Source organism: Cheilinus undulatus, linkage group 23, assembly GCF_018320785.1.
Source record: "Cheilinus undulatus linkage group 23, ASM1832078v1, whole genome shotgun sequence".
In the NCBI taxonomy this organism is placed as follows: Eukaryota; Metazoa; Chordata; class Actinopteri; order Labriformes; family Labridae; genus Cheilinus; species Cheilinus undulatus.
In genome coordinates, this window is record NC_054887.1 from 11676994 (window position 1) to 11695868 (window position 18875).

General features: G+C 40.3%; 1 protein-coding gene across 5 annotated transcripts in view; it reads right to left on the reverse strand.

Moving 5' to 3' along the window:
* sbf1 (SET binding factor 1) overlaps nt 1-18654 on the reverse strand; it is a 91222-nt gene extending 72568 nt beyond the window's left edge. For all 5 annotated transcript variants that reach the window (XM_041780371.1, XM_041780370.1, XM_041780367.1 and 2 more), the window contains exon 1: nt 18458-18654. In XM_041780371.1, coding sequence (XP_041636305.1) covers nt 18458-18512 — 55 coding nt within the window. In that variant the 5' untranslated portion in view covers nt 18513-18654. The remainder of the gene's footprint in view (nt 1-18457) is intronic.
* Nucleotides 18655-18875: the final 221 nt, after the last annotated feature.

Consider the following 18875-nt stretch of genomic DNA (forward strand, 5'->3'; position numbering starts at 1 on the left):
GTTGGTGGCAGCATCATGCTGTGGGGATGCTTCTTGGCAGCTGGCCCTGCAAGGCTTGTAAAGGCAGATGATAGCTGCAAAATACAGTAAAATTCTGGAGGACAATTTTAATCAGTATGCAAGAGACCCCAGATTGGGAGTGTCCAAGTCAAAGCCCAGGCCTCGATCCAATCGAGAATTTGTGGATGGATGGAAGTTTAGACTTCTGCTGCTTTAAGAAATACTCCAAACTAGTAGGACTGCAGCAGTGACATCTGCTGAGCATTACACTGATTCAGGAACTTTTTAAGGGACATCGAATTTGCATCTATCTTCAAGTACTTTTTTGTGCAAGCTAATTTTTGTTGATTAATCAAAGCTAATGTAAAGTATTCAAGGTCATCAATCAAATATTCACTTCCAGTATGACGAAAAACCTTCAGCAGTGATCTGCACAATCTTTAAACACCACAAAGCTTCTTCTGGGGAAAGGGAAGGGAGAGCAGCAAAGATGTAAAGACATCAAACCAGGCCTGGACCAGTAACCAACCTTTAATCTGCACATTTAAACCAATCACAGGCTAGATTAAAGCCAGCAGCACAGTGTGTGTCTGCGAGGCAGATTTCCTTTTTTCTGAAGGACAGATTTGACCTGGAAACTGTCTTAATAAAGACTTAATCTTCCACTAACATTCATCCTCCATCACCATCATAGTGGCCGCTCCTTCTATTAATACACCAAAGAGAAAATGATTCAGATATTATGATGCAAGAGCTTAAATAAAAATAGAACTATTAGGTGTAGATGTGTCAAACATCATAAAAACATCCACCAACCTCACAAACAGGCAACATTTCCCACAAGCCTCTATACAAATTGGTGACAGATAAAGGCCCTTCAGTGATTAAAATCTTTGATAATAGATCCAAGCAAAGTGGTACTGCTACAACAGTGGGCATGTGGTAAACCCTATGTGAAAGTTCAGTGAGGTATTTTTACCCCAGCATCCACTCAGGCATCTCCTCTAATCCAAACAACCCCCTATCTTCAAATCAAAAGTGGTCTGGACACGCTGGTAATCGGCCCCCAGAGATCTGAACGATTGCTCCCTTGGGCTCCAGCTGGCCGGCTGTGAGCAGCTCTGACTCAGCCTTTGTCCTGAGAGGGGACCGAGACATTCCCCAAATTCCAGGGAAACCATCAAAGACCAGGACGGGGGCATCCCTAACACACATACACAACATCCACCGCCATGTTTAGATATCAGTGTCTCCTCTTTCTACTTCCTTTAATTTAACATGGCAGTGTTTATCTTGAAAACCAGTGACAACAAACATGCAGCTGCAATGAAGCAGAATCATGCTAATTAAAAAAAGGGGGGTTGTTACATGGGGTCCAAGAATTTAGAGCAGGAAGAATCAAGAATCTTTACATTTTCTCCATGAATTCTTGAACTGTGGCTCTAAACATCAGCTGTGGCAGGCTCTGTGTTTAAGAGATATTTGATGGTTGTTCAGTGGTACATGCAGTCAAAGGAAATCAAGGCTATGTCAGTGAAAAGCTATTTGTTTTTTAAAAGATCTACAATAAGACAATAACATACTAGTAGCAGGGATGTACAATATTATCCGCATGAGATCAGTATCCACAGATATTAACTTTAATTGGTATCTGCTATCCTTCAGTTTTAAAGTGTGTAAAAAGGACTGACTTTAAAATCTGAACTACATTTATATATAACATCAGCTAAAATAATTGTGTAAATATCTGCATATCAGCAAAAAATCCAACCTTGTGCATCCCTAAGTAAGAACTACTGTTGTGCACAATGGCTACCATTGCACCATGAAGACAAAAGAACACCCCCGCAACTCAAAGAAAAGGTTATTGAAAAGTTTAAGTCAGGGGGTGGATACAAAAAAATTTCAAGGTACTGAACAGCCCCCAGAGTTCAGTCTTGACTAGAGTTCACCTGAAAGGCATGTGGGAGACCCCATGGTCAAGTGGAAGATATGGTGCTTTTTGGCCATCACACAACACTAAGTTTGGCGGACACCAAACTCTGCACATCACCACAAACACACCATCCCCACTATGAAGCACGATGGTGGCAGCATCATGCTGCGGGGATGCTTCTCAGTAGCTGGCCCTGGAAGGCTTCTAGAGAAAAATTAATGTGGCAAAAAATAGGAAAATCCTGGAGGACAATCTTATCAAGTCTGCCAGACAACTCAGCTTGGGAGAACATTTGTTTTCCAGCAAGACAATGACCCCAAGCATACAGCTCTGAAGCTACACAGAAATGGTTTACAGATAACAAGGTGAATTTTCTGGAGCGGCTGAGTCAAAGATCTCAATCCAGTAGGGAATTGTGAACTGGCTTAGAAAAGGGCTGTTCGTTCAGATGTGCACCTCTTCAACAATGTAACTCGGATGAAAGACTGCAAGTCCTGTGATTGGTCCATTGGGTAGCATTGACTACCAGTCTGAGTGACGTATGAAGGCATATCATGTGCACTCTGTAGCGTGAGATCAACTGCTGCAGGTGGCGACACAGCTCATCAAATCTACTTGCTGGCATCCAACCTGCATTTCCTCACCCATACGCATCATTGAGTAGCCAATCAAGAGGAAAAAATCTCCTCTCTTGATATCTTTCCAATAACTTCAGTATAATCATCTGCTGCTCAACCTTTATCAGCTCCTACTCCAACATAATACACTTAGTTTCAATTTTCTGTTCTGTTTTCTGTTCTGCTCACAAACAAGCAGAAAATGTGGCAGCAGGACCAGGAACTGGCATTAAAATTGCACAGTAAGTACAGTAAAGTGAGGCAGACTCATCAACCTCAAAAACATGATGGTGCAGGTCACTACAGCAAAGCTCTGGAGTAGATTGGACACTTAAGTATAAACCAGGCTTTAACCCTTAGTCTGTCTGTTGAAGAGACCTCTGCGGATAATTCAGCTCATGTTAAAATCTTGTCATCAAGGAGAACTGACGTTTCTATACGAAACACTGTCAAATTTAAAGCCTAACATGCCACTTTTTCCAGCTTTTTCCAGCTCTATGCAAAGAAAGATGAAAACCACACAGATTGAACTGGCTAAGCTGGATACTTGGGGTTTCCCTCTGACAGTTTGAGCAGCAGAGTTTTAGAAAGAAGTCCTAATCTAAATCTAAATCTAAATCTAAATCTAAATCTGGGGCAAAGAGCGTGCCCTCTGTGGCCCCCCTGGGGTGTGATTCACATTAATTAAAAAACAGACTCATGCGGTTAAAAATGTATTTGAGTCTAAAGTTTGTGACAGAAGACAAAGAGCCTGTGGACAGAAACGGTCCAGAGGCGCTCTGAGTGTAAAGAAGCATGTGTTTGAATCAGCATCGTCCCCCAACACACTCACACTCTCCTCTGTATCTGTGTAATAGGAATGGGGGAATGAGGGCAGTGTTGGGGCCCCGGGGCCATCGTCTTCCTCATGAATAACAAGCATTCAGCACAGCAGACAGACTGTGGTAGTGCAGCCACACACTGAAACACACACAGACTGTTACTACATCTCTGCAGGGACAGGAGGGAGGTTTCTCCACAGCACCATGACAGCTCTCTAACAGCTGTTATGTGTGTTTCCTGCTCTAATCAAAAGAAGTCACACTTTTCGGTTTCTGCTTTAATAAAGTGGACATCTACCTGCTTTTATATTCTGTTAAACATAAATACAAGCAAACCGTGGCTACCCTTAGACAGCTTGCATTGATCAGTGGGATGGATGGTAATGCTTTGCCAATAATCAATTTGCCAATATTTCCAAACTCATTTTAGCCTTCAATTACACGGATAATACAAATTAGTTACTTCTATTCTGAGGAAAAGTCTCTGCTGTACCTGAAATTATTTGTCAAAGTTATCTTCAAAGTCTATTTGACACATTTTATTCTAAAATAAATTAAAATTGTATTGTAAAAAAGGCGTTCTTTGGACTGCAAGCATATCATATGCAACATTGTACAGATAAATCCACTGGTATTTAACGCCCATATATAGGCTGTAAATATCAGCAGAAATTTCAACATCTGTCAGTGCTGATAGTGACATTTTTTTCAGCTTCAATCTGCTGATACCAGTATTATTGTGCATCCCTATTAATGAGTGGTCAAGTCTGCAGATATTATCTTTATATTAAAAAAAAAAAAAAAATTTACCTAAAATCCTCAAATGAAAATTTCCAATATACATGTGAATCTTTTTTTTGTCCCACTCCAACTTAATTTTCACCAATCAGGAAGCAGGCTATTAGCTTCAAACTCGGTGATGGACAACATGGCAGCTTCAGAAAAATGTACCTAAAGTATTTAAAACTAAAGTACTGAGTTGGCTGATCAGTGATATCTGATTTTTTTTTTTATCTGATTTTAAACTAGTGTCTCATTAGGACTTTTTGTCTTAAAAGGCTTGTTAAACATCAACCCTGTGGTGCACAGTCAAGCTCTAAACATCCTTTTTCAGGACAACACGGGTTTTAAGAATATGTGTACTGCAGTGATGTCTCTTGAATTTAAAAAAAAGTTATGGGACTATAAAGACAAAAGAAATAACTAACTGGAAATTAAAACTCAAAGATTTGTATGTATTAAACACAGAAAACAATAATGACTAAAAGGTTTTTGTACAAACTTGTTTGTTCCCATCTCATTTAGGCCAAACAATTAAAAAAAATAATCATTCTGTGTCAAAAAGTCTTCAAAAATTTACATTTTTACAACAAAGTCTTTGCACTTTTGAGAATGTGAGTCATTCTTTAAAGCAGTTCCTGTCTGCAATGACTCTGAGGGACCACATCTGCCTTTAATATCTGCTGATACCGATATCAGGCAGATAATATTGTGCATCCATATCATAAATGGATAAAAGACGTACAATATCAGAGTTACTGGTGTGATTAGAGCCCAACCGATTGATCGGCGGGCCGATTAATCGGGCAGATATCGCGTATCACAGATTTATCAACATCGACCAATATGTAGCTGATATATTAACCCTTAGAGGTCATGCGGCACGGATCTGTACCGCAGGCACATCTCTTTATAAATCACTTGGTAATGTTTGAACCATAAGTCATGGGCACTAACTTTTTTTTCCTATGAAAGCTCTCTGTTGTGACTTTCTAATCTTGTCTTCCAAGCATTTATAGCTCTTACAAAACATTTTCTAGTGAGCCCGGAACTTGGCTGACTTTCCAGAGTCTCTGAGGACAGTGTTGTCCTATACAACAATACGTGACACAGTTTATAAAAACGTTGGTAACTTTTGAACCGTAAGTCATAGAAACTTACTCTTTTTTTCCTCTGAAAGCTGACCATTTTGCAGTTCGTTACCATTGCTGCTACTATCGATGTCTCCGTAGCTCTAAAGGACGCTGTTGTAGCGAGCCTGGAACTTTGGTGACTTTTCAGAGTCTTTGGAGATTAAATCCACAGCGTTACATCCGTTAATAAGCGTCTTTTTATCCATTTTTCATTCATTTTCGATTATGTACTCTGACTTTCTTCAGTGGGCAGGCATATTTGTTGACATGCAAAGCATTGTGGGACTTGTAGTCGACCAGTTGCATCTCTGCTGCTTAGAGGAGTAGAGACGCAGGAGTAGAGAATAAACAATGATAAATGCAACTGTTAATTCACATGTCCACCATTATCTTATATAAGACTATTACACAGCGTTTTAACGTCGTCTAAGTTGCATCTTTGTGAAATAAACAAAGACAATATAAAAATCTGTGTTCATGTACAGTATATATCCTGTGAATATCAATGTTCTTATTTCATACATCAGACGATATATCGGGTATCAGCTTTTTTTAGGCCCCGATATCGGTATTGGCATCGGCCCCAAAAATCTCATATCGGTCAGGCTCTAGTGTGGATTTAATCTTTAAAGACCCCAGAAAGTTTTCCAAGTTCCAGGCCTGATAGAAAACGTTCTGTAAGAGCTTTGAAGGCGTGGTGTCATTAGAACGGCACAACGGAGGGCCTTAAGGGGAAAAACAAGTAGGTGCCTATGATTTACAGTTCAAAAGTCATTTAACTTTAAATGATGTCTCTCTTTTCGTATATGGTGTTGCTGTTGTCAGAGGGTTACTCAACCAATCGATGTATCAGTATACATCTTTGGATTGTTATTCCCCTAGTGTCAACGATGCTTTGCGAGCACTTAGAATTGCTAGTAACGGTGCATCCCTATAATTAACAACAAAAACAACAACAACAAAAATTGTATGTTCCAAAACACATTATTTTAAGCAGGGGGTTTGTTTGATTAGGATTGGGTGACTGTTTTTCAGGGCCTATACAGACAACAACTTAGGAAGTTCATGAGACATCAGGGATTTTTAAAACAAAGTGCTGATACAGATATCAAAAGCCAAACAGTGGTCCTAATAATCAGACTGGGCCATCATTGATAGACTCACAAAAAGAAATGAGTTGCTAGAAGGTTTTTTAATCCATCAGCCACAGTGGCAAGAAGATGAAAAAGTTCATCTCCAAACTCGGTGTAAATTATTGAACAGTTGGAAAAGAAAAACTTTAAAGCCTTCATCCCTAGATATTAGCACTGCAGTTGGCCATGAACGGGTGAATTTTTATCACTGCTTGCCACAGCCATGCAGCCAGCAGGGGGGTAAACGTTGCCGTGGAAACGCAGCAAACACCCAGAGACAGCCACAAACATTCAGGCAGAGATCTGAATGGCCGAGTGGAGAGCGACTCGCTCTCGCCAACACGCAGACACACAAGCACCGCAGCCATGACCCAGCGGCGCTCTGTCCCCCTATGAAAGGCAGATTGTGACGGCTATTTCTGGAGGGCTGAAAGGCTGCAGCCCGGTGATGGAGCGGTGGAGGAAGTGGCTGGCCACAGGCAGGCACTGCTGGCAGCGTCACAGACACTCCTCTCTCCTCCACTCACTTCAGTCTGAGGTTTGTGTTTCCCTTCCGAGCTTTCTGGAGACACATGAGGGCCGACACTCAGGAACACTCTCAGAACTGGACGCACCAGTGAGGCAGAACTACAAATGAGTCACAATAAAACAAGAATCTCTACTTTAAAACTACAGAACCAGACCAAAAAACATTAGAAGACTTACCAATGTCACAACTAAGTCATCTTTGAGTACAAGCACAGATTTCTTCTTATGCAAATTTAACTTTTGATGTGTTGCTTAAGCATCCCTATAGGAGTGTACAGACTTTGTTTGTGCTGGATGCAGCCAAAGACACCTGGTTTTCCAGCAGCTGTTTCTTTTAAAGTTGCAGTGAAATTTGCAATCTTTTGAGCCTTGATTAGGTCGATTAAAGAGCAATTCATTTTTCCAAAATCATTATTTTGATTTACACTCTGATCATCATAATCAATTATGATTACTAAACAATTTCAAGATTTTTGTATTGTTTAAGGTTTATTTTCAAAACATTAATAGCCTGCTTCTCATCCGTTGCCAGGGCTGGACTGGGACAAAAATCAAATCGCTTTACTTAGTGTTTAGGTCTCTGTGAGTCTGTTATTTTTGGATGTGATATTTTTTGGATCTGAAATCTGAAAAAAAAAAAACATCACATTCACACACCTTGCACATCAAGTGTGATGCATTTTACTTGTATAAACTGAAAATTTGTAGAAATTGTTTTTAAGTGCACAGAGAGCAAAATAATGAAAATAATTCTGCAACTCCCTGACACTTTAAAAACACACTGAGCCATCCATCATGAGCTCCTGGGTCATAGCACTGTGCCATGTTGGAGAGATGGAGAGCTCATTTTTAACTCAGTGTCTGTTAGTCTGCTCTGAGTACAAACCCTTGCATGCTATCATTACGTTCCATGGTTGATATCCACATAATACTTGGCCAAATCAAGGTGTTTAAAGTGAGGATTCAGTACGAGAGAGAGAGAGGGGAGGGTGACAAAACTCCTCTCTGAACAGTGTTTAGGTGAACTAGATTCCAGCGTTATATTGATTCAACACCACAGATAAACACCAGCGGATTACATCAGTTCACATCACGTAATTTGCAAATGGACTGATGTTTAACAACAAGGCCAAATCAGCCAATAAAACTGATGCATCCTGAAACAACAACACATGAAAATCCAATACTGCCTGAAAGCACTAACAGAATGATTTGCCAGCCATGACTTTTAGATTCAAGTGTGTGGTGTCAGTATGATTATTTTACTGCTTTCTGATCGAGCTGTAGCCTCCTGAATCTGGAATCATAAATATCAAACATGATTAAAATTCCATGTTGATCAGGACACCTGCAAATGAGTGCAAGCAGACCGGTTATGGCACACTTTTACATCTCACAAACATGACAGTAAACATTAAAACAACTGTGCTGTAAGCCAAGAGGAATATTGATATTATAATGCTGCAAAATAGAACACAAGCTAGGAGAGCAAGCTGATGAAGTTGATTGTCCCATATATTTATTTTTCTTCTGAAGTCATATTTGATCACGAAAGTCCAGCTAGATTTTGTGTCTGGAGTCTCCACTGTGTAATCATTACTACAAATAGCAGATTTCACAGTCTTAAATGGGCATTGCGAGGATTATCATGTTAAAAAATCTGCTGACTTGAAAAGTATCTGGGTTTTAGTAAGCCTAACACAGTCTCTTGAGCTGGCATCTCTATACTGCATATCATCACAGCACCAAAACCTCCCAGCTCACAAAGCAAGTGATGATCTACCACTTCCAGTACCTGGACAGGAACAGAAACAATCCTCTTCTTAACAACTTTTGTTTAGCACATTTATGTGTAAAATGAGCTTATTGTCAGTTTAACTACAAGATGGCGACACTGTGTTGCAGTAACTGCTGAAATGTTAGACACAACGGCCCTGATGCCCTCTCCATCTGCCCTGTGCGCCCCCTTTGTGTCCTCGCTGGCCTTTCATGTTGTCAGTGCTCTTAGTTCGACTGCATGCTGCAGGGGTGTGTGTGGTTGTCACTCCAGCCTGAGAAAAACAATCCTGCTTTCTGTTTGAGGCTGTTGTAGCAATGACTGACCAGCACCCGCAAACTGCACCGCCAGAGGCACACAGATGGAGCTACAATAGAGCCTGTATGCTAGCATCTGTGCTCCCTCGTCTGTGTTGAATGAAACCGCCTCACACTTTCTCACACAAACACGCCCCTTCTTTTGGTTTTGCTCGGGGAGACAATCTGGATTCTCGTTCTAAACATAAGTCTCCCTCGGGTCCTCTCTCCGGCTTCCTGTTTGGGCCTCGGACTGCGGATCCATTTAGCTGCCGGTCCTCGCCACGGTGGAGGAACCGCTGTCAAAACACAGTGACACACTGAAGTTACTCAAGAGACCCTTGAAAAGAAGACCACACCCAGGTGGCCACTATGGATTCTTCTCAACCCATACACAGCAATCTTGGCTCTGAATTAGATCCACTGACAGTCTAAGTTCACATCTCAATCGATGTATTCTCAAACACACATTCCCCTTACTCCTCATCAGTTCCATGCCCATCTCCACATGTTTTCAATGTATTTGTGCCATTAGGACAGTGTCCACCGCTGCCATTCAATGTAGACCAAATGGCTGCAATGACAGCTTGAAAAGGGGGGTCTCAGTCTGCTTTAATTCTGACTTTGGTGCCGTTTGTAGTGAGAACATGAACTGACCTTGATCCGACATAACTGGAGGAAGCATTAAGCTTTTTGGATCAAACCAGCTACCATACATGGCAGATACATGTCAAAAAGCACAGGCAGACCTGAAGAAGCTTCAGAAACAACTGGGCAAGTGGGTTATTTACAGGCTGCAGTATATAAAAGGAATATTACAAAAATATTGAACTTCAGTGTTTCCCACACAGACTTTATCATGGTATCACTCCAGGGAAGCTATGACTGTTTAACTGATTTATTATTTTTGGAGGAAAAAATGCAATTAGAGCTCAATCAATAGACTTCCACTTTTTGCTCACTGTGACACACATGTGATGTGAAGCATGCTCAAACAAACTGGTTGTTTTTGAACTTTTCCTGTTAAATGTTGTCTTCTTATGACAACAGCAATGATAGACAACGATCTGACAAGCTGTAGCTGCTCACACTCTCCAGCGGACTGTCCAGATCAGCCAAGTTTGCAGCGCGCTGCAGCTCTGATATGGTTGACATTGGATGAAAAATAGGATTCACTCTACTGTTATTTACTCATGCCAGCAGCCTGAGCAGATACAGTCTGGACCCGGTGCTATAGTTCATTTAAACATGATGCAAAGTCTCAAGGCAATAACACACTCGCCACATATGCCACAGGCTATGATCTCCCTGTAACTTTAACTGCAGAGCAGTTAATATGAAATCTTCATCACAATTCTGTCTCCATTTAAACAGCTGACAAGTGTAGTGAGTGTGATGCATTCATCATCTGCTGAGGTGTTCCTCTCGGTATGAGCCCCAAAATGTCTTATCATGCACTTTGGTCACACTTAATACTACACTAAACTACTACTATAGACTACTTTATTGAACAAAAAAGAGTTTGATCCACTTTGCTGCACCTCTACATTCTTAGATGCTATTACAAGGACCGCTATTCTGAAGAGAACATTAAAAAAAGCACACAAGGGCAGTATTACTTAAAACTGATTTGAATGCCAACAACTGCTGCTTCGCAAATCCTGGATGAGAAACAGACTGAGCTGCAACAAAGCAGAGATGCTAACTTTTGAAGAGAAAATTTGCACCTTACTAAGAAGTAGACTTTGAGGTAGGGCTGGCAATGCATCACTGTTTTATATCACTATATTTTTACATGAGACACAGAATTGAAGTTAACAATAAAGATTATGTTGAGGTTAATTTAAAATAAGAAAGTGTTGATTTCTTTCAGGCTAATGAGGCCATGCTGCAGTTATTTTTTTACAGTATCTTCCATTGTGAAATATTCTTCTGTGGATTTTCATTGTTGGAATTGTGGAATTGTGGTCCTAGGCCTCGATGATGAAGGTAACAATCTCAAAATCAAGTAAGTATAAACAGTTACAGAACCCCACCCCCCCACCCCCACAGCAAGCGTACTCTCTGCAAGTTGCTGTTTTATACGCATTAAACTTAGAGAGGAGAGAGAGCACACGTTTTACCCCACTGTTGTGCATAAGGTTAATTACACCGACACAAACGCTCCAAGTCTGGCTTGTTACTTGACTGTTCTTTTCATGTTGTGCAGTGCTCTCTCACATCTTCACATGGCCATGGTAAATTAACAGACATGGACACCACCACCATCACAGTCTCAATATGAATATTTTAAAGCATCATTACAGCAGTATCATAGAAATGTACCACTTAAACACCTTAAAATATTACCCAATATTGGCTACTATTTTCATTGCTGTGGTACTGAACACATTGTAGTATTTCAGTACATAAATCAAAGCAGTGAATACCCCCAGGACAGATGAGGCAAACTATGAACCAGGAACAATGAATCTACGAGCAAAGAGTCTGTTCTGCCTGTGGGACGTTCTGTGAGTAAACACCCACCAGGTTTCTGCTGGTGACGGCAGATGAGCAGCGATGATGTCAGGCCTGCAAACCTGTCAGTGCCCACGCTTGCAAAACATTCCTCCGACTGAGTGACAAACAGCAACCGCTCACTCACACAGACACGTACAAAAGCACACACCAACACACACAGGATGCATGAAATATTTAGACACAAGAGGAAACTGTACTGTGCTGCAGAATTCCTGGTATTCTTACAATCGAGGAGCGCTCTTTTCTTGGTTGTGGGTGTTTTCTTTACAGTCATTCAGTAAGAAAAAAATAGAAGTGAATAAGATTCAAATAAGGACTTACTGAATATCTGCATAAAACCTTGGAAATTTAAAAGGTCAGGCTTTAAATTCAACTCTTTCTATCATTGAAACTGTAGCAGATATTGATTGGTGAGTGTACTTTCAATTGTGACACTCATTTATATGTTATTTAAGCTAAAGTGTGTGATTTATTTTGAAAGCTTTTCAGTTACACTTGTCAAAATTTAGCCACATTTCTACATGAAATAGCTATGATTGCCCCCCTTACTTTTTACCACACACTGATCCAATCCTGGTATCAGATATCCGTCCTATCATGACTCAAATAGCTAGATCTGATCAGCTAGATATTGTTACAATGGGTTGATACATGAGGCCGAATCTATGCTATTCTGTGTTTACATGTGCTGCATCACTCTCTTCAGCTCTCCAACCTGTGCAATTTGCTGTGCACAAAAAAAGGCAAAGCACTTTATTTTTCATGCATGTTATACTAACAACTTCTGTGGCTACAAGCAATTTAAGCATAGATCATATTTGGAGGGGCTGTGGTTCTACCATGAGGTTTGACCAAATAAAGAAACAAAATGAAGCCGTTAGCTTGCAAAGATGGCCTGAAGGTGACATAATGGTTGGAACCTCAGTTCAGTTTGTCATGAAGTTAATACTTTCTAAAGGCACTTTGCCCAACCTCTACAAGAACACATGAGAGTATTTATCATAAGAAACGTAAAAGCAATGAGCTTGACTACAGATACAGTGAGGTGCTATGGGCTAAAAGCTTCCACAGAACACAAACTCACAACTCACTTTCATCAACCGTCAAGGAAATGCTTTGTCATGATATTTTAAGAGTCAATACAAGCAATATGAAAAATATCTGGACAACTACTGAGTCATGGCTTCAGCTGCTGTGCACATACAAGGCAGCTAAACAAGGATTTAATGTGACAGCAGAGGGTGAGTGATGACAGAACCTGTGGCAGGGATCCCGAAAGGCCCTGTGAATGGTTCTCCAGCAAAACATCAACAAATAATATCAATACAAATACATCAGATTAGCAGTGTTGGTGCTAGCCTTTTGGCTAACATTTCTGAGATTGTTCTGGATTTTGGAGCAAACTGAAAAAATAGTTTAACAAGCTATATTTGTGTTAAAATGAGCAATCAAGCTCACTCCTTTTCTTCTTCTTCTTCTTTCTTTTGGCAGTCCAGATTTTTTTAAGCTCCTGACTAGAGATACGTATCGAAAACAAGTAACAACGCATTTGATTTCAATGCTTCATTGGTACCCTGCCATCCTGACGCTACTCCCCAGCTTTCCCAATGAAAGGCACAACATATGCTATGTTTGAGCCCCTTACACAAACAAGTTTCACCTATTTCTTTTCATTCTATGTGCAAACTTTTAAGATATTTCTCTGAATTATTTACAAGACAGCTTCTATTGACCCAACTACTTGTACACTTTTTTCAGTATTGGGAAAAAAAATCCAAACAATATCAAACACAGTACTGGCTAGGGTTGAGTATCACTTGAGTTTTTTCTGATACCGATTCTAAATTACTTTTAGATGGTGCTGGTGTCTAAATGATGCCTGAATCAATACTTTTGAAGGAAAAAATGTGTTAAAAGTTGGCAGGAGAATAAAAGCTGTCTTGTTATTGCAAATGGTTCTTAGAAGTCTCTTTAAAAGAGCCAGTGGAACATGAAATAAGAAAAGGATATGAGTGTAACTTCTTTGTGTAAGAGGCTTAAACAAAGAATGGCAGGTAGTCATGTTGGGGTGGCAGAGGACTGGTACCATGTTGGTACCAGATTTTGATACTCATCCCTACTATTGTCATGGCAATTTAAGGTTGAAAAATACTTGTCTTACAGCTGAGTTCAAAGGAGCAGCCCAGCATCGTATTTAACTATAAAAAAAACAGGCTTATACCATTCTAGGAAGGTTTACGAAACAGGCTACTTTTACAGAAGCAACGGTACAGTTAAAAAATGTATCTTTGCTGCTAAATTTTGGTCAACGATCAAATATTGTTGTCACTGCTTTAAGGTATGATAGATTATATTTAACGGACTTCAATGGGCCCTTCCATAGGACTGAGAGCTTTTTTAATACTGGCTGATTATGAGCCATTATTCAAAACAGCTCTTATCTGCAGTGACACAGAAGGCCACATCACAGCCTCTCTGTCTCCCTTTCTCTCCATTATGAACCACTCAGGCCCTTTCCTCCATTTTCCAACTGCATGCTCATGCTTTTTGTCAAAGCATGACATGATGACAGAACAGCCTGCCACTTGCTTTCACAGTCCATGTGACATCCATTTTGGGAAACGTTAATGGTGGCTAATGCTAATCTAGCAGCATAGAAGCTTGAAAATGGATTAAAAAATGGATAACAAGACACTCAATATTGGAGTAACTGGTGTGGATTTAATCTTTAAATGCCCCAGAACGTCACCCCTGTTCCAGTCTCACTAGAAAAGCTATTATAAGGGCTATGGTGTTATGGATAGCATCATTAGAACAGCACAGCGAGGGCTTCCGGTGGGAAAAAAAAGTAGGTGGCTACAACACATGGTTCAAAAGTTATTCAACTTTTTATAGCCTGTGTTTCATCTTGTCATATACAACTTTGGTCAGAGAAGGATTAACACTGATATTGGATCAGATCAGTATTCATCCTGGCAGATACCAAAACTATTAAGGGTCGACCGATACTGGTACTCATTATTAGTAGTGCATGTGACCGAAAACCAATATTTGGAGCAGGTATATATTGGTATATATTTTAAAGTGATTAATAGCAGCATCAATTATCAGCCAGGCTGATAATCTGTCCACACCTACAAAGTATTTAAGCTTAAAAAGCTGGATCAGTCAGTGCATCACAATAGAAAACCACAGTTGAGCAAAAGGCAGTTTAAAAAGCAAAATGCGCTGAGGTGTTTTGATCTTACTTGAAGGGACAAAAGTAGTCACAGTACCAGAATCTAAAACTTGATATGATACTAGTAGTAATCAAATGATAACATCTATTTCTAACATAAGGCAGCAAAAAAGAAGTCTTATGCTCCTACTGTTGTTTTTCCAACAATCAAAATTGCAAGCAAGCTCCTGCACACTTATATTATACAAAGGAGTTTGCTTGCAACATCTGATGGATTCTTTCCTTCCTGTAGACTTTTCAAATGAAACATGCTATTCTTTAAAGCTTCTGATAATAATTCATCGAAAACAACAGAAACTGTACCACTGTAAAACCTGGCATCCAAACATAAACAAGGTTTGAAGATTCTGACAGGAGGAAATTTACAAAGTTGTGGTGGTGATGATGATAACGGTGGTAAAAATGCCATCTTTGATACAACACACGCCTCCACCTAGATACTTCAGTAAAGCTACAGTAAACAGTGAGGCAACAGTAGAGGGGCAACGCCAACAATCATCATCACCCTTAAGTGTTTGGTTTTACAAGCATGGGAGCCTTGATCCATTAAAGCCATTGTGGCTTTAATGTCTGGTTCCCAGATGCTTTTTACAGGCTTGCTCTGCTCTGCATTGCATGTAGGCAGGAAGGAGTTTTTCTGCAGCGTTTGCAGTGTCCACGTTATAACATCCTGTATTCACCGCCCCTCTACTCTGAAAGAAGAAAACACAAGATGCAAGAAGCAGCGCTGGGTAATTAATCAAGTTTACAATATGATTTTGGCTACCTATGATCCTGAAAACAAGATCGTCTAAATGGTTGATCTGCCTCACAACGTGTTGCACTAGTTTCGGTTTTTATTATTCCTCAGGCATCACTTTAATTTACTAACTTTTAAAGACACTGAGGACAAAAATATCCACTTCCAAAACACTGCTATAAAAACTTAACAGATTGTTTTTTCTGCATTTCTTGCATAAATCTCTTAAACAATTCAGCTGTGCTCAAAACTACAAAACATTCAATAATTTTAAGGATTTTAACCCTTTACATGCCAGTTTGATGACTTAAAGTCAATGTTGTTTTTATTAAAAAAAAAAAAAGGTGGATATCTTCCTTAAACCAAATGTTGGATCGCTGGGGCATTATTTCTAAATCCAGCTTAGACGTGTCCATGATTAGCCAAAATATTGACTCTGATGCATTATTAGTTTTTGTGTAGCATCTGATTTAAAATTTACTACCCTTTCGAGTCATTAAGGACAAAAACATCCACTTCCAAAATTGGCAATAAAAATAGTATACATTCATATTTTTTTCTGCTTTTTTTGGTTAAATCTTTTGATCAACTTCAGTTCTAATCAAAACAATCCATTATTGAACAACTTAATAGGATTTTAACCCTTTAAATGCCAGTTTGATTTCAGGATGGTCATATTTTTTCTAAAAACCACACAAAAAAGTAATTATTTTTCAAATAACTAATGTTGGGGGGGGGGGTCAGTACTGGGTATTTCAAATACTAGCCAAAATATTGACTTTGATGCATTATTAGTTTTTGTGTAGAAACTGATTTAAAACTTACTACCCTTTCGAGTCATTAAGGACAAAAACGTCCCATTGACTCCCATTCAAACCACATTTTTTGATCTCATAGCCATTGCATCAATTGCATGATATAATCATGCATTCTGTAATGTTATGGTCTCATTATTGAGAAAAATAGTCAAAGTTGTCATTTTTAATGTTCATCACTAAAATCCGCCATTTCCCCATTATAGGCCTATAGGTCTTTGAATTTGACAGCTTGACCTCAACCTTACCCAGGTCACACATGCACTTCAAAGAGTTGACTGTGGAGAAAACCAAAACGATGCTTAGTGAGTTTATGCACCTGCTTGTATTCCTATTTATGCAAAAAAAAGCAGAAAAATTATCTTAAGTTTTTATAGCAGTTTTTTGGAAGTGGACATTTTTGTTCTTGATGGCTTTAAAGGGTAGTAAATTTGATTCACAGTGTTCCCCTGACCTATTAGACCAATTCAAATTTGAATTCAAAAATTTGCCTAGGAAGAAACTTTGTTGCCAAACATTAGACCATATGCACTAACACAGCCAAATGGTGAGCAGAGAAAGAGGAAAAATTATCCCAATTGGAAAAAAATGTCCCTATGCCTGAGGGTTAATTATCAAAGTGTTCATAAAGTTGAAGTGTTTAAAGTGTTGACGTTCACAGTCTGCTTTTAAAGTTGTAGAAATAAAGATAAAAATACAAGAAACTTCAGCTGATGTCTACTGGTTCTGCTAAAAACACACAGTCTGTATGGCTGATGTACTGGCTGTGAATATCAGCAGAAACGTTCATATCTGCAGGTCCCACGATTATCTGGCAGTAATGATATTATGCAGGTATTATCCCTAATCAAACGACATAAGTGCAATCAGAGAAGTGATGCAAGTCATTGACTTGAAAGCCAGTTCTTTGCTTGCTTTTAGCTGGAAAGGAGTCGTCATGTTACAATTTGCCTTCTCTGAATAAATCATAGGTAAAACTCCACTCTGAATAAAACACTACAACGTTACAAGATGCATGCCTCCATCGGATATGCGGGTTGAATATTTCATGATTAAACGGGCCATTATACTGCACAGATCTAGGCCAAGGCTCAGGCCGAAGGGAGGGGGGCAGATAACGGTCCAAACCCCGTCCCTGCTACACAAGAGGGGGAATAGAGTCCCGGTCCGAGGGGGCTGAGGGAGGGGCAGAACAATCTGGGTTAATCCACGCAAAAACACAGACAAAGAAAACAATCGGCAACAACAACATCGATTTCCAGTTTAAAAACCCAGCTTAGAGCGGAAATCAACACCGTGGTCAGACTGTCCCAAGTGAACTGCTCAGGACCCTGCAGCCACAACACTGACACCCCGCTGACCGGCAACCTTTTGGGGGAATTTCTGCTTTTAAAATGCAACTTTTATTTTGTTGCAATTGTTGGTTTCTGTTGCGAGAGGCAGTTGAAGAAGATGTGGCTGAAATTGTGAAACGGCTGAATAAATCCGTCTTAGGTCACAGCCGAGCAAGCAGCCAGCCCCCCTCAGTGCTAGCCTGGTGTAATGTGCAACAAGCGGCCGTGTTAACTGGTGACTTTCATCCGAGTGTTGCTCAGGTTGTCAAGGATGTTGACAATGGAATGTGTCTTAACAAAAGCCTGTGTGGTGAATTACTTATTTTATGATATCAAAAATACTGAACAGCTATGTTGATTATGAGCATTTCCGTCTAAAACATTATTGAAGCAACGACAACCACAGACTCATTCAGCCGAAAGTCACCAGTTAACACGGTCACTCTTTAAATCAAAACACCGGCTAACGTTAGCTCCTAGCGGATAAAGTTAGCCCAAGTTTGCTGTCAACAGAGTGACACAGTTTGTTTTGCTAATGCTAAAACAAGGTTGGAAGTTAAGCACTGAAGAGGAGTTTAACGTTCGGTGTGTTAACAACAGCAGAAATGCGAGACAACAACTGACAAGCTGCCATTTAAGTACACTAATCCCGTGAGGCCTGCGCATCCCCGGCCCACAGTCGAGCACTAATTCCCAACTGACTGCGCCGACTTCGGGTCAGGTGTGGTTAGCGGCCTGGCCTGTCCCCGCCTCCTTGCAGCTAGTATTACAGGCTAATTCAAGCACTTACCTCGCTTGTCGAGGTCGTAAGTGACCACTAAAAAGTAGTCGGCGAGCCTGGCCATCTTGACAGCTCACGTCGACAAGCCTTTCTCGGTAAATCCTCTCCTGGTTTTGTCGTCAATACTCCATTTACGTCCTACCGGCGATAGACACATCACGGGCGACGGTAGCATCCTTCCAGCTGCACCCCGCCGCCATACTGTCAGTCTGCCTTGCCCTGACAGCGGAGAGCCGTGAGCATGCGCACTGGGGGCCTTCAGGGAGGGGCTGCTAGGCAGGAATGTCCCATGTGAGGAGCCAAACCAGCTCAGGGGCCAAAAGTCTGACCGAAACCTATAATAAACCCAGCAGAACCGTCGCTAGACACGAGTAAAAAGGTGGCGACGATTCTGGGAACCCTAAACCTAAGAAGGCCCACAAAAACA